The sequence below is a fragment of the Colossoma macropomum genome, unplaced genomic scaffold (assembly GCF_904425465.1).
Source record: "Colossoma macropomum unplaced genomic scaffold, Colossoma_macropomum, whole genome shotgun sequence".
In the NCBI taxonomy this organism is placed as follows: domain Eukaryota; kingdom Metazoa; phylum Chordata; class Actinopteri; order Characiformes; family Serrasalmidae; genus Colossoma; species Colossoma macropomum.
The window spans coordinates 2,345,106-2,360,277 of NW_023496050.1; the positions used below are offsets into that span (position 1 = coordinate 2,345,106).

Consider the following 15,172-nt stretch of genomic DNA (forward strand, 5'->3'; position numbering starts at 1 on the left):
AGCTTCATGGCATCGATTTCCATGGCCGAGCAACTGCATGCAAGCCTTACATCACCAAGTACAATGCCAAGCGTCGGATGGAGTGGTGTAAAGCACATCGCCACTGGACTCTGGAGCAGTGAAAACGCCTTCTGTGTAGTGATGAATCACGCTTCTCTATCTGGCAGTCTGATGGATGAGTCTGGGTTTGGCGAATGCCAGGAGAACGTTACCTAATGCTACCTAAGGCCTTTTTCGTTTATATATATATATATATATATATATATATATATATATATATATTCTCTTTGCCGTTTCGTTGTCTGCATTGCTGTGTGACCAGCAATCTGCACGTCAGTCTTCAGTGTTAAAAGTTGGTGAATTAGCAGTTATACAGTAACTCCAGCGTTTAAGACTATTTATTGTGAAAACTGTGTTAGAACTGTGTGTTATAACAATTTTATAGCAAATGTTATTTTACCTAAAAATCTAGTTCTGCTTGGGAGTTGCAACAGCTCTGCAGCAGTGGAGAGATTATTCAGCTGCGCAAGTCTGATTCTCATCCCAAACAGTACCAAAGTCACTGATGAGAATTTTGAGGCTAAAGTGTTGCTGAAGTTTAACAAAGGACTCTAAATGTCATGTCTGTTCATATCTTGCTGAAATAGAGCAGTTTTATTTCAACAGTTGACAATGCTTTGCACAAAGGTGTTTGGTTTGTATGTGTTTGGTTATTTCTGTTGATTTTTGTTAGGAAAAAGCTGGAATGATTGACTTTTCCTTTAGTCTAAATGTTTGTTGGATATCACGCCTTTGGTTGTATAAGTTTGATTGTTGGTTTCACTTAAACTTACTTTTTGGTGATCTATTTGTATATTTGCAGCTTTTCAATTGTATGTTTCTTTCTGGCACAGGATTAAATGCAGTGTCTTGTTCACACTATCAGTTGGACTTGTTTGTTGTGTCAGGTGAAGATTCACAAACATTCTGTCGCACTTTGAAAGTAGCTAAAAAGTAGCGCACTACTTTTCAAAAAGTAGCTAAAAAGTAGCCACTACTCTTTTCTGGAAAAGTAGCTAAATTGTAAATTTTATGAAGAGATGATTGTGAGACAGGTGGGTCTTAAACAGAATGCACTCCAAAACGCTATAGGCTGGAATGATGTGAACAATGCTAATCGAGTAGTGTGTTGCTGCCATATAGAGTCCTGAGTGGATGTAACAGCCATAGCATTATGCAGGCAGGAGGTTAAGCCTTTATAGCAGAGGTGTCCAATCCTATCCGCAAAGGGCTGGTGTGGCTGCAGGGTTTCATTCAAAACGAGCTGAAGCACACCTGTTTCCACTAGTTTAATCAGTTCCTCTCAGGCATCAAGCATTTGATCGTGTGATCTCCTGTTTGTTGGAATGAAAACCTATAGCTACACCGGCCCTTTGCGGATGAGATTGGACATTCCTGCTTTGTAGAATACCCATGTCCTGGGTACCTGGGTCCTTTTGCAGGCTCTGTTACATACATTCACAAGCTCTGAGGTACTGGAGAAATAACTATTGCTTACAGTTTAAGTGATAACTAATGAACTGTGAAGCTGATACTGTCAAAATTATGTGAATTTGATTTAATTGATGAGCAATTAAAGCACAAACTGTTTCCACAGCAACCACTCCAACCAACAACTTTGACCCCTGCTATGAATACACTGTTCTTGAGGATGACTGGAGAAACATAAGCAACATCTACTACTGGTACTCAAACAATGGAGTTCATGACGACACTGTTGTTGAGTGGAACGGCTGGTATCGGCTCTTTTATCATGGAGAAAATGCTCAGATTCTAGAGGGCTGTGTGAGCTACATGGAATGTGGTGGTTACACTTCACTCTGGCTTGGTGGCTCTCATCCACGGCCAGAGGACGGCATCGTCACCCGAGAAATCTATGCCTCCAGAATTGATGAAAACTATCAGTACCAGTGCAAGCGCTACACATCCTCCAACCCAATCCAAGTGAAAGCTTGTCCAGGTCATTACTATGTCTACAAACTTGTCAAGCCAGATGTGTCACTCATAATGCCTACATACTGCACAGGTAACAAAGCTATTTTGCGTTTGTTATGTACTTTTCATCTGTTTATAAATTGCACAAAAAATTAAACAAAATTAACCATAAAAAATACCTTTTACATAATACTTTAAAAGGCTTAAGTGTTACTTAGAGAGAAAATCACTGTGGATAGTTTCAGTTTGAGTTTAGAACAAGTAGTCTAAGCATATTTGCCACAGAAACAGAACTCTTACTCTTTCTATAACAGTTGCTCTCACCTACCCAAGTTATGATCCCTGCTACAACTACAATGTGCTGGATGATCCTGTAAGAGCTACAAACCAAACACGCAACAGCTGGTCTTGGTGGTGGTGGTGGTGTGACACCAACATGAACTGGAACGGCTGGTATCGTCTTCTGAATCAGGGAAATAATATCCGGATGCCAGAATTGTGTGTTAGTCAGGGCATGTGTAGCACTGATGTCCCTCTCTGGCTGAATGGTTCTCACCCACGTCTGGAAGATGGAGTGGTCACTCGGAAAGTCTGTGGAAGCTGGAACAATGACTGCTGTTATTTCAAGTCCTTCCCCATTCAAGTGAAAGCTTGTCCGGGAAATTACTACGTATATGAGTTTGTCAGTCCAGCCATCTGTTCTTCAGTCTACTGTGCAGGTAGATTTGATTATTGGAATGCAGAGCATTTAATTATAGTTTTTCTCTCTCTTTTAACTTGTTTATTTTTAATTAATATTAATTTGTCTCATTACAGATATTGATAGTATTACTCCAGTTGATGACCCAGAGATCCCAGAATTTATAGATCCTATGACCACAACAACCACTACAGGTAAATTATGATAACACCTTATTTGAAGGCTACATAGGGACTTCATAACACATAAAATAATACATGTATATTTATAAACAGAAATCACAATATAACATAAAATATTTAATAAAGTAAATGGAATTGTACTGACTAAAGTGATATGAATTTTGTGTCCAGTTTATTACAGTCTTATGAGTCACATTTACAGGGTATTTGAAAGTACACTAGTACGCCTTACTATAGGCTGAAATTACCAGGGGGACAGGGTTGTCCTGACACTGCCTTACTGGGGGAAAACAGAGAATTATCCCCTTCGATATATTTCATAGCAAACATACTATATACTATATAATTTTAAACAATGTAACAATATGCACTGAAAGGGCTTCTAATTATACATTCAGAATCATTTGTTTTTAAGTTTACGCCTCAGAGCGGTTTGGTCCACTGCCTACCATACCCGAATCCAAATCCATGGAGGCAGGAGATCCACAATAAACTCATCATAACTCGCTGAATTTTTCACTAATTTTCAAGCGGTTTGGTTTGTTATAATGTTTTTGCGGATAGTAACAGTAATATTACTACAATATAATATTTAAGATTAACTCAACCTATATAGTTACATTCTATAGTAAATGTTCTTACCACATGTAAAATGGCTGGATATAGTTTTGTATAAAATTTAAATTAGAATAATTTTTACTGTGATATGCAATAAGTTGTATTACACAATACCATGCAGTTAATGTACAGTTAATTTTATCTATACAGATACAATTTGTAATTTAAATTTAAAAAGTATCATGTATATTTATGTTGACCTGTCTTTGGTCACATAAATGTCCATATCTTGTTTTAAAAGACTACTACAATAAATAAATATTTTTGTTTGATTTAGTTGGCACATTAATTGCAGTATTTCTTCTATTTTTAGAGCAATACTTATTTTGAGCTTTATGTTCCTGTACTGTAACAGACTCAGGGATTAGACCACTAACACATATTTAATAAATGCAGAAAAGTATCAGAAAATATTGTTAAAATATATATGAAAATATGGTTATAAGGCAAATTCATACTAAAACCATCTTTATGATGGTTCTCAATGGAGATTCTGTAAGATGATGTCACACTATACTCTTCAATTAGGAACATTACAACCATATATGGTGTACCATAGGCCATTCTTGGTATTGCTGGTTGAACATACAAACACATGCATATATAGACTACTGGACTGATAAACAACACTGCTATAAATAGTATTATTATGAATATTAATATTATAATTTAAACATTTGAACCTGCTGGTACAATCCTTAAGTTATTTGCCTATCAATTGTCCAGTATATAAAGTAGTGACGGGTGTTTTCGTTATACACATTTAATACAAGAGTACTTTTAGTGGCACCTTTTATGTTCCCTTCAGGAACTGCTCTTGAGAATGTTTTCTCTTTATTGTTCCCCCAACAGTGAAATCAAATATCTGCCTATGAAAGCAAGTCAAATAAAATTTGGATAAAGATCAAAAGGAAGTTTGGTCTCATTTCAGTGTCTCTACTCTCCCATATCAATCATAATTATATTTGTCCACCCTCTTTACAAGATTCTGCTCATTTCTGTTTATGTTATTGTACAATATGTTTTTCAGATTTTTGTAAAGTAATATGTTTTAATTTCTACAGAATAACTTAACAAATTTCTCTGGTCCAGTGAACAGTACATTGCTTGATGCTATTCTTATTATAGACTCATAGAATAAAAGTTTTTTTCTTTTTAAAATAATTTGCTTCAGAGGAATTTACTTCTTTTCAAAAATATAAAAAAATAAAATTAAAAATATTAACACAATATGTAATGTGTAATTAAAACCTTTTGTACAAGCTGTGCTATTCAACTCTGCCTTTTCAGCACGCCTGATCCACATTCCGCTATGTTCTGCAATATGTATACTAAACAAAATTATACTGAAACCCATTTACAGGGCAATGAATTTATTGAAGATTTAATAATTCATTAAGTTATCAGTTTAACTAATACGTAGTTAAACCAGGTATGCTGAAAAGCAGAGTTGAAGAACACACCTGTGTGCAAAAGGTTTTAATTACATCTTTTGTTGATTTTTAAAGTGAAAATAAGTAAATGAAAAAAGTTTTTTTAAGTGTACAGACTAAGTATCAGTCACCCAGCAGAACTTAAGGACTCGCGGTTTCATTGTTCAGTCTGAGCTGTTTTTTTCTTTAACTAGTCTGATTCTGTTTGTGTACTTTGACTCTAAGATTTAGCCCTAAGATTTGACTCTTAGATTTAGTAAATCTGTCTGATGCATTGTTACTTCATTTCTCTGTTTATTTATCTCTCGTTAGTGATGATGGACCCCTGCACAGAACAGAACTGCACTGAGGATGAGTGGTGTGGGGAGAGAGATGGCATCTATGGCTGCTTCTGTAATGAAAGTCATTCTAGAACAGGAGACGAGTCTTATGGTACCAGCAAATTTTAACAAGCACAGACACTCAAAGCACTTTCTGTAAAATATTTCCTTAAGCCTCATTCATTTTATGCTCTCATTTTGTCACAGACTCCAGAGAAACCTGCGAGAGCAGCTCTGGCACCATGTCTCTGTCCCGCTGTCAGCTCTTTGAAGCTGGTTTCCCTGTTAATGTCCTGCACCTGAGTGACCCCAGCTGCAATGGAACTCTCCAAAACGGCAGACTGGTGTTCCACTTTGATAACGATGACCACATCTGTGGCACAAATCTCACGGTAAACTGAGAAGAAACCGTACTGACTAATTTATCTCTCAAGCATGTTACACTATGCTGGCACCTGCAGAAAGAGACTCCCAAAAACAAAAGCAATAACGGTCATAAAAGAATATATACAAATGAAGGTTTTACACGGTCACTGTGGTGGTACACTCAAGGTTGCATCTTCAGTACCTTTGTTTAGGGAACGTAATTGTATCATATTCCATTGAAATTGTATTCTTTTAAGTTGTATTGACTCCACATTCACTGTCTTGTCACTAGCCTTCTGTTTGAAACATTATTTAAAGCTACAAATATACACCTCTCTGCTGGTAAAAACAAATTAGTTAGTTAGACCCTAAAAACATTGTTGAAAATACTACAAAGACAACATATCAAATGTTGAAACTGAAAAATGTTGTTGGTTTTTTTATTTTATTTTATTTTATTTTTTTATTTTCCCATTTTGAATTTGATGCCAGCAATACATTCCACAAAAGTTGGGACAGGGACATGTTTACCACTGTGTTGCATCATCTCTTCTTTTAACAACACTCTAAGCGTTTGGGAACTGAGGAGAGCAACTGCTGTAGTTTTGACAGTGAAATGTTTTGCCATTCATGCTTGATATAGGATTTCAGCTGCTAAACAGTTCGGGGTCTCCTTTGTCATATTTTTCGTTTCATAATGCACCAAAAGTTTTCAATGGGACTGGACTGCAGGCAGGTCAGTTTAGCACTTCACCTCAGTCCATCTTAAATGAGTCTGGACTCAGAGGAGGCGGCAACATTTCTGGATGCTGTTTTATAATGGTTCTTTCTTTGTGTGGTGAGTTTTAACTTGCATTTGTGGATGCAGCAACAAACTGTGTTCACAGACAGCCCAAACTGTTTTTTGGCCTTGTCCCTTGCATACAAAGATTTCTCAAAATTTCTCTGAAACTTTTAATGATACCATACTTAATAAAATCCCAAAGAAATGACAGTTCTTTGCTATTTTATGTTGAGAAAGCTTATTCTTCTGAAGTGTTGCACTATTTGCCTACATAGTCTTTCACAGAATGGTGAACCCCTCCCCATTTTTACTTCTGAAAGTCTGAAAGACTCGGTCTGGGATGCTCTTTTTATACTCAATCATGTCACTAACCTGTTGCCAATGAACTACCAGGTATTTTTTTTAGCATCACACAACTTTTCCAGTCTTTTATCGCCCCCACCAACTTTTTTGAAATGTGTTGCTGGCATTCAAAATGGGCATATATTTTTCAATATGTTGTCTTTGAACAATTTTAAATAAATATAGGGTTTAAATGATTTACAGATCATTGCATTCTCTTTTTATTTACATTTTGCACAGCATCCCAACTTTTTTGGAAATGGGGTTGTACAGTAAAGGGGGAACATTTACACTGTTTGAAAGAACCTTGACAAATGAAAAACATAACTGCACAGTATATTTTTTTCTGACAGTGTAGATGCACAGATTGTATCATGTTATTTGACAAAAAAAATTTCATCATGAATAAAACTGTTTACAGGCCAACGGTACCCACTTTGTGTACGAGAACTCTATCCAGGGGGTAGCAGACTCAGCAGGAGGACCCATCAACAGAAAGAAACAACTGGAACTGCGTTTCTCCTGCATTTATCAGCTCAGCCAGACACTCACCATGGACATGGAATTCAACCCCCTGCAGAGGTGGGATTAGAAACACTAATGATAAAGCGGGACTGCATATGAGCTGACAGAGGAGGAACAGACCACCATGACATCACTGTAGATTAGAGATATTAGTCATTTGTAAACCACAATCATGGTTTATATGTGTCAAACAAAGTAATATTTATATATTAATGAGTGGTGAATAAGTCTGTAATTAGTCAATTATGAAGTAAAAGCTTATAGATGTCTTATAAACTATCATTATTATAGTGTTCCAAAATATCTTTATATTACTTGAAAGTTCTTAATGTATTTCTGATCAAGATTGTGAGATTTAGAATCGTATATTTTATAGTGTGCGGGTGGCTGTAAACTCACAATGTTGGGACTGATGTTGAGATGTGCTGTAGACATCTGCACCACATGTGACCATGCTATATATTTCTATTTAAATATATAGCATGGTCACATGTTTTCTACAGTGTTTAAACATATTAAACAGTATTAAACATGTCTGAACATAGAAATTGGAGTAACTATAGGTGCTCCTGAGTGCTTCAGTACTTTTAAAAAGGGTTTCAGAGTAACATACTTGCAAGCTTAGAGAAAAAACTACTGACTTTAAGTTATTTTGTTCATTATTCATTTTTTAATGGTTAAGATATATAGGGCTGTGTGATGGAAAGAGCCTCTAGTAGTGGGAGAAACTGGAAAACAATTTCAATATTGTTTCCCTCATGTACAGAATTTGGAAAGATAGGACTTTAGACTAAACTAAGAAGTCTGATGTTGTCTTCAAGTTGATTTACATCAAGAAATACTGTGTAATCAGTTACATGATCATTTAAAATGAGTTTATTGAGATTGTTTATAGACTAATATAATCTAGTGTATAGCAGTACATATTTAGGATGTTTATGGAGGAATATCTAATATTCTACAGTAAAGAAATTTGTAAATGACTTATTATTCAAAAATAATTCTTTTTACATTAGACTATGGGGTTCAAAAATTTTGCAGATAATTAATATAAAATAAATGATACATAATCTGTAAACCATGATCAAGAAAATCAATGCTGTTTGTTAACGTATACTAAATCATTGGAGGCCTAAAATTTTAAGCATTCTGTATATCTGGGTTAGAAAAGACACTATTTACTGTTGATTTTTAATCTAATAATGATTAGTCATTATTAGTATATAGTTATGTAATACAATACTACATTAATAGTAATATTGAAATACTATAAAACTACAATATAATTAGTTATGGTTAGTACATGATTTGTTCATTATAAAGTAGAAGCTAACTTAAATGTGAAGTAATGAGGAATAACTCTAAATTCCTGATTAGTTCATGATGAAGTAATTATGAAGAAAGAGCCATTGAGTGTCTTATATACTATCATTATTATAAAGTGTTATGAGATATTGTATTACTAAAATGGCATTTACACTATATGTGACACCAGTGTACCACTGATAATGAATCTCTGATTGGATATTTCAACAGCATAGTGCACAAGACCCTTCCAGATGGTCAGGGGATGTACCAGGTCAGGATGATTCCCTATCAGGATGCTGCCTTCTCCCATCCTTACGATGGCAGTGAGGACATAGTGGTGGACCAGAGGATCTATGTGGAAGTGATTGTTAAGGGAGTGGACAGCCGTCAGATTTCCACAGTGATAGATTCGTGTTGGGCCACTCCTGTGAATGACCAGAACTTTGCTGTCCGCTGGGACCTCATCATTAATAAGTAAGGAAAAGTAATGGAAAGTTCACACCTTTTTCACCTGTTTAATTTTATGAAATCATGCCTGCACATTCTCATGTTAATTCTCAATAGCTTTCAATGATTTAATGTTGAAGCATCACAAAATATTTTCAGGTGTCCTAATCAAGATGATAAGACAGTGAAAGTGCTTCAGAATGGTGTCTCCACAACTGGCCGTTTCAGCTTCAAGATGCTGGCCTTTAATAACTACTACTCCAAAGTTTTCCTCCACTGTGCCATCCACCTTTGCCTTCTGCAGGGCAACAACTGTGCAGCGGTCAGTTTTCACATTATCACCATGGTGACCTAAGATATTTGACCAGCATCATTTGGGTATTCATTACATTGTATGTTCTGTGCTGATCACTAAGCCACTCATTAAAAACCTGGTCTGTCTTTTCACACAAGAAAGAAGTTTGTAAAATCTTCAGGAATGATATTCCAGTACTGCAGCTTCCATAATATGAAACTTCTCCAGGTTTTTATTTAAAGTATATGTCTCCCTCTAGTGGTGCTGCAAGCTTCTTAACTGAACAGATTATCTGGTTTGTCTTGTACAGAACTGTTCTCCTGGACAGCAGCACAGAGCTGGCCGGTCTGTGGACATCCACGACAAAGCCTCCATCTCTGTGGGACCTTTTATCTGGACTGCTGGAAGCACAGGTGAATGATCACACTACACTTGCACTATTAAGACAGAACAGAAATTGAAAAGAATAAAAAAAAGTGTTGTTGTCCCAAAAAAGAAGTGTGGTAACTACAATAAAATAAAACAATGTAATATAAAATAAAATAAAATAAACAAATGCTCCAATTTTGAAATAGTTCTTGGCTAGTTCTAAGGATAAATAAATATAAGTATAAAATATAAGTGTTTAAGAATCAACTTGTACTTAAAAATTTAATTACACCATCATTTCCAAAAAAGTTGGGACACTGTGCAACATGTAAATGAAAACAAAATGCACTGATGTGCAAATCATTTAAACCATATATTTCATTGACAATAGTACAAAGACAGTAACACAGGAAGTAACACAACCAGTCTTCTGTAACAACAAACAGACAAAACAAGCAAACAATAAAACTTCCCTAACTGCCTGAGAGGATACATTACAAGAAACTCTAGGCTTTTACCAGTGACAAAAACAGCCACAAAAAAGCTAGGCTTTTACTAGTGATGACGAGTAACCTTCCCTCAGAACAGAGAGGATAACAGCCACAAAAAACACTAGGTTTCTTTACCAGTGACGATAAGTAACCTTCCCTCAGAACAGAGAGGATAACAGCCACAAAAAACACTAGGTTTCTTTACCAGTGACAATAAGTAAACTTTCCTTGTTTCAGAGAGGCTGACCTTTACTGACTTCTCTATCTTATAAAGCCAGTATTTCTCTTCAGTTCGAATATGCCTCGAAAATGAGGCGTTTTTATTCATCAAGTAGGTTTCAGTAAGCCATCCGGGTCACGGCACCAAGTTGTTAGAGTTTATTTCCACATACGGAGTATGGGTACAGCATGGAACAAAAGGACTTTGAGGAGGGGTAAGGAGGGGTTGTAGATTGAGTATATGAATAGAAATGTAGGGGTAGAGAAAAGGGGGGATTGTTATAACCTTAAGGTCATGAGACGAAGGGTCATTTAAATACAAACCAAGGAGGGAGGGGACAAAGTGAGAGTGTGACAGTTATCACTACTCTGCAAGCAAAAGACCATCTGCTAAAACTCTACAGTAAACATGGTTAAGACTATAAGAAAATAACAGATACAGGAGAATAACATATGTTGAAAGAATAACGTTAGAAAGGAAAGTAACATATGGTGACAATATTTTCTCTCACCTCGTCCCAACTTTTTTGGAACGTGTTGTTGGCATCAAATTCCAAATTGGGAAATTTTTTCATAAAACAATCAAATTTCTCAGTTTGAACATTTGATATGTTGTCTTTGTAGTATTTTCCTTTAAAAATGACATGATTTGCAAATCATCACATTGTATTTTTGTGTACTTTTTGCACAGCGTCCCAACTTTTTTGGAAATGGGATTGTAAAAAGACACCTTTACATAATCTTAGGGTGGGCTATGAAGTGACCCTAAGAGCAAGAGTTACTAATTCCTTGATAAACAGACCCTGGAGAAAGTGCTCATAAGCCCTTGATGTTGCAGTAATCGGCTGCAATGGTCTTTAACCCCCCTAAAATCCCACATACTAAGGCTTATTATTCAGTAACTACAGGGACTTCAGTGCAAACTGGTTGAGCTTTTCTTAGGTTATAGAAGTGTGTAATAAAATGTTGGGCCTGCCAGTGGGTTCTGGCCATATAAGGTTCTAATTTAATGTAATTTTACTTTGTCTTGACAGGTGAATGAAAACAGTCCTGCGATGTGTGGATCTCTGGTCATTCTCTTCGAGTCTTCTCTCCTTTAATGACAATATTAAGACAATCAAAATATGTGATTTCATATTTTATACACTAATCAAATCTCCATTTAGCTGAGTGTAGCATTAGAGTCTCATTTTGACCATGAAAGATTGTTCATTATTAGAGATCGTGATTCATTCGAGATATAGCAAAGATATGTTAAAGCTTGTAGAGTGAACATCAAACACCTGTCAGAATGCAGACATTATAGTTGCGCTTATTTAATACATTTAACATTCTTTTCTGAGAGCAGTATTTAACATTACAGATTATACTGTCTGGGTGAGAACAGAAATAAAGTTTGGGTGCTGAACAGGTTGATTGGTATGAAATATGTACCTTTTTCTTCTTAGTAATTCAATATTATTTCTCTTTTTTTACTTCTCCTTTCTCCAAGTGTGGATTATAATTTCATGTCTTAACAGTACATTTGAAAAATCATTGTAAATCATTTTGAAACACTGTTTTTTCTTCAATAAACTCCTTTTTAAATTGTGCACAGCACTTCAAGATCATTACAGTTTTGTTTCTGCTAGATTTGTTTTCTCTACATATTTCATTTTCTGGGCAAAGCTGGTTCACCATAGGGATACATAGGCAAGGCAAGGCAAGTTTATTTATATAGCACCTTTTATACACTGCTGTCATTCAAAATGCAGTACAAATGAGAAAATCAGAAAAATACAGAGTTCTCTTGACATAGTCTTGAAAAAAGTTTTTAAGTTTTGTAAAATGTCATATCATATCAAATAAATCACAGCTGTTACTACTGTAATTGTTTAATAATCCTGAAAGTGAACCAGCAGTTGAATGAGGAGCTTACCTTTAACAAAAAATGCATCATGTACACTTCAGATGATCACATATATGGGGAGCAAACTCACTTCTTTAGAGTTGCTCAAACCTCTCTTTACCAGAGGAGCTATAGGACTCTATACACAACTCCTAAGTAGCCAAACATCTGTTCAATTAAAAAAGCAACAACATCAACAACTACAGCAATAAGATCTTGTAACTAAGAGAACCAACAGACAAGTGTGGCAGGTGGGTGGGCGTGGCCTAGCATCACCTGTGGGACTGAGAACCAGTCACAGTGAGTCAGCTGGTAATTAGGCTATGCATTTCACCTGTGTGTGATTTACTACCTGCTACTTCTATGTTTCTCTGTTGCAGTAGTGGGTTAGGAACTGAGAGAGAGAGAGAGAGAGAAAGAGAGAGACATACACACACACACACACACACACACACACACACTGCACAACAGCAGAGCCAGCCCAAGAGCTTTCAACAAAGAGTTTAATAAATAGTTTTAAGTAGTTTTGTCCTTATTTGATGATGGCTGTAAAGCCAAAATAAATGCTTAAAGAAAAATCTTCATTAAAACTCCAGCTTTGCTGTGAAACCTCAGTTTCCATGCCTCCCTCCTCCTTAAAACCAAGGTTTGTTCACAACAAGTTACTATTTTTAGAGGAAAATTGTGAACAAACTTCACAGTATGTTTGTCTTTTTTAAATAAAACCTCTGTTATCGATGACGTTCATCAGGAACTAACAGACAACAAAGCTGCTAACTGCAGCCTTTGAGCTGTCGTTTCAACTACTCAACTCTCTGACACTGGTTTGAATGTTCATTTAGGTTAAATTAATGTTCATTAGTGTTCAGGTTTTGGGGAGCACTCGCTTGCTAACGGTGGTTCTTCTGACAGAGCTTACCAACATAGTTAGACAGCTCAGCTTTTGGGTTTCAGTTTTATTGTGGTTTACCGAGTGTGTAGTGAAACAGTTTTTATCTCATGTAATATTTTTACACAGAAACACACACAAAATACTTTTGGGTTTGTGTAAAGGGAGACTAAAAATAACATTATTTGGCTCAACAAACTTGTGAAATTCAAAAGCTTCTATTTTAATCAGTTGAGTTTTTAACTTTACTCAATTTAAAGTAGCGCCTCAATGCAGTAAATGTAGTTATTTTCTGAACTCAGAGAAACATGTTGAATGAAAGAATAATTCTGCATTAATTTAACATCTGGATTTTTCAAGCCTGAGATCAGTACGTATTCTTTCTGAGCTGTTTTGCACCAGTCAGCCATTTACAGATCTTTACATCACAGTATTTCAGTATAAACATTAAGTAAAATAACATTAAATAAAAAAACTTTGCTAGTTTTCTTTTCAGACTGAGTTAACTTTTTTATTGTTGGACAACAACTTTTTAACTCAGTTTACTTAATTTGAGCTGTTTTATTACTTTGTGTCCAATAAGATTAGCAGCTAGCTAAGCATTTGAATGGAGTTAGTGAGCCATCACTAAAATAAGTTGTCAGTCAGCTTATTTTTCTTTTTTTGTTTGGCCTAAAATATGAAGATTTGCTCAAGTGTACAGTTTGCTAATACTGTATTTGTATCTGCATTAGGGAAGAGACCTGCTGAATCGTAGTCTGCCTCCTTGGTAGCTGCTTGGGATAAAGATTGGATCTGAACCACTACAAAGTAAAATAAACCTTTACTAAGCTCTAGCTGGTGTCAACAGTTTTTCCTAGTTTGACCACTTGAAGCATTGTAGCTTACTGCTATTTGAAGCTCTGTTGTTCACAGCGTACCATGCAAGTGCCATTTATGTCACTAGACGTCAGCATGTTAACCATAATTAAACATCTGGATCACTCGCTACACTCAGGAGAAGTGCTGGACCAAACCACATGCAGTATTGGATGTTTATGATGAATAAAAACAGAGACATAATAACAGGATGAACAAGCTTTGTCACATCTATGAACTCATGATAGTCACAGAGGATAAGACTTCCTGGTTGTTGTGGTATTCGTATCACTTAAACACCTCTTGAGTTATAAAGCCTGAAAACACACAAACTATCATTTTAGTAAGAGTGGATATTGGAGTACTTGCTGATGTTGTGTCTCACTGCAATGTACCTTCTTTAGAGTAAGTTCTGCTGATTTTTATGACATTTATAACAAGGGTTCGACCCTTCCTGCATATTAGGGGCTTTGGGCTGTAAGGGTTATTGCCTTTACTTCTATAGTTGAAGTATATCTGTCACCATTCACCTCATAAATTAAAACACCTTCATGTGTGTATGTGGGACATTTTGATGCTCAACATTTTGCTTGTGGGTTTGATTATTTTATTTGAAACTTCTGATACAAAATTAACCCCTATTGAAGGACTATCCAGGTGCTGACCATCTAAAAACAAAGGGGTCATTTGGAGTTATTGGGTTATTGGACGGCAGTACATAATAAGCAAGTGCTTCTTCACATCCGTATAAAACAGTAGAGGACAAAAAAATGTGCTAACAAGCAATTTAAGTGGTTTTATTCAACATAAACATTTACCTGCTATAAAACAAAGCAAAGCTAAATTTTAGTTTAGATGAGCAAAATTGATATTTTACGGAAACTAAAATCCAATTTACCAATATTTGTATGGACAAAAAGAAAAAAAACATAATGTATGGATGCGTCTCATTTATGGGACCATTTCTGGGCTGCAAATGTCATCAGGGCTGTCTCATATCAAAAGACCTTGGAGGATCCTTGGAGGATTGAAATGCTGAGACCGGCCTCCTTCTTTTCACCAATTCTGCATTTTGCCAGGTTACTAAATGAGGTCAACATAAATATGATGTTCTCTTTCTGTAAATAATTAGTCATTTAAAATAATAAAAATAATAAACAGCTC

General features: G+C 35.8%; 1 protein-coding gene across 1 annotated transcript; it reads left to right on the forward strand.

Moving 5' to 3' along the window:
- The first annotated feature begins 2,410 nt into the window (after positions 1-2,410).
- LOC118804507 (pancreatic secretory granule membrane major glycoprotein GP2-like) lies at positions 2,411-11,677 on the forward strand. The gene is made up of 9 exons (XM_036564993.1): positions 2,411-2,693; positions 2,791-2,868; positions 5,220-5,339; positions 5,435-5,619; positions 7,141-7,301; positions 8,781-9,026; positions 9,159-9,321; positions 9,605-9,707; positions 11,408-11,677. The coding sequence occupies exons 1-9, from the start codon at positions 2,411-2,413 to the stop codon at positions 11,413-11,415; spliced, it is 1,347 nt and encodes a 448-aa protein (XP_036420886.1). The 3' UTR covers positions 11,416-11,677.
- The last annotated feature ends 3,495 nt before the right edge of the window (positions 11,678-15,172 follow it).

Excerpts from the sequence above, each read along its gene's own strand:
- LOC118804507 (XM_036564993.1), top strand. The coding sequence starts at position 2,411 with ATGAACTGGAACGGCTGGTATCGTCTTCTGAATCAGGGAAATAATATC. Across the intron at positions 5,620-7,140 it reads TCTGTGGCACAAATCTCACG|GCCAACGGTACCCACTTTGT; the intron begins GTAAACTGAGAA and ends AACTGTTTACAG. Across the intron at positions 7,302-8,780 it reads GAATTCAACCCCCTGCAGAG|CATAGTGCACAAGACCCTTC; the intron begins GTGGGATTAGAA and ends ATATTTCAACAG.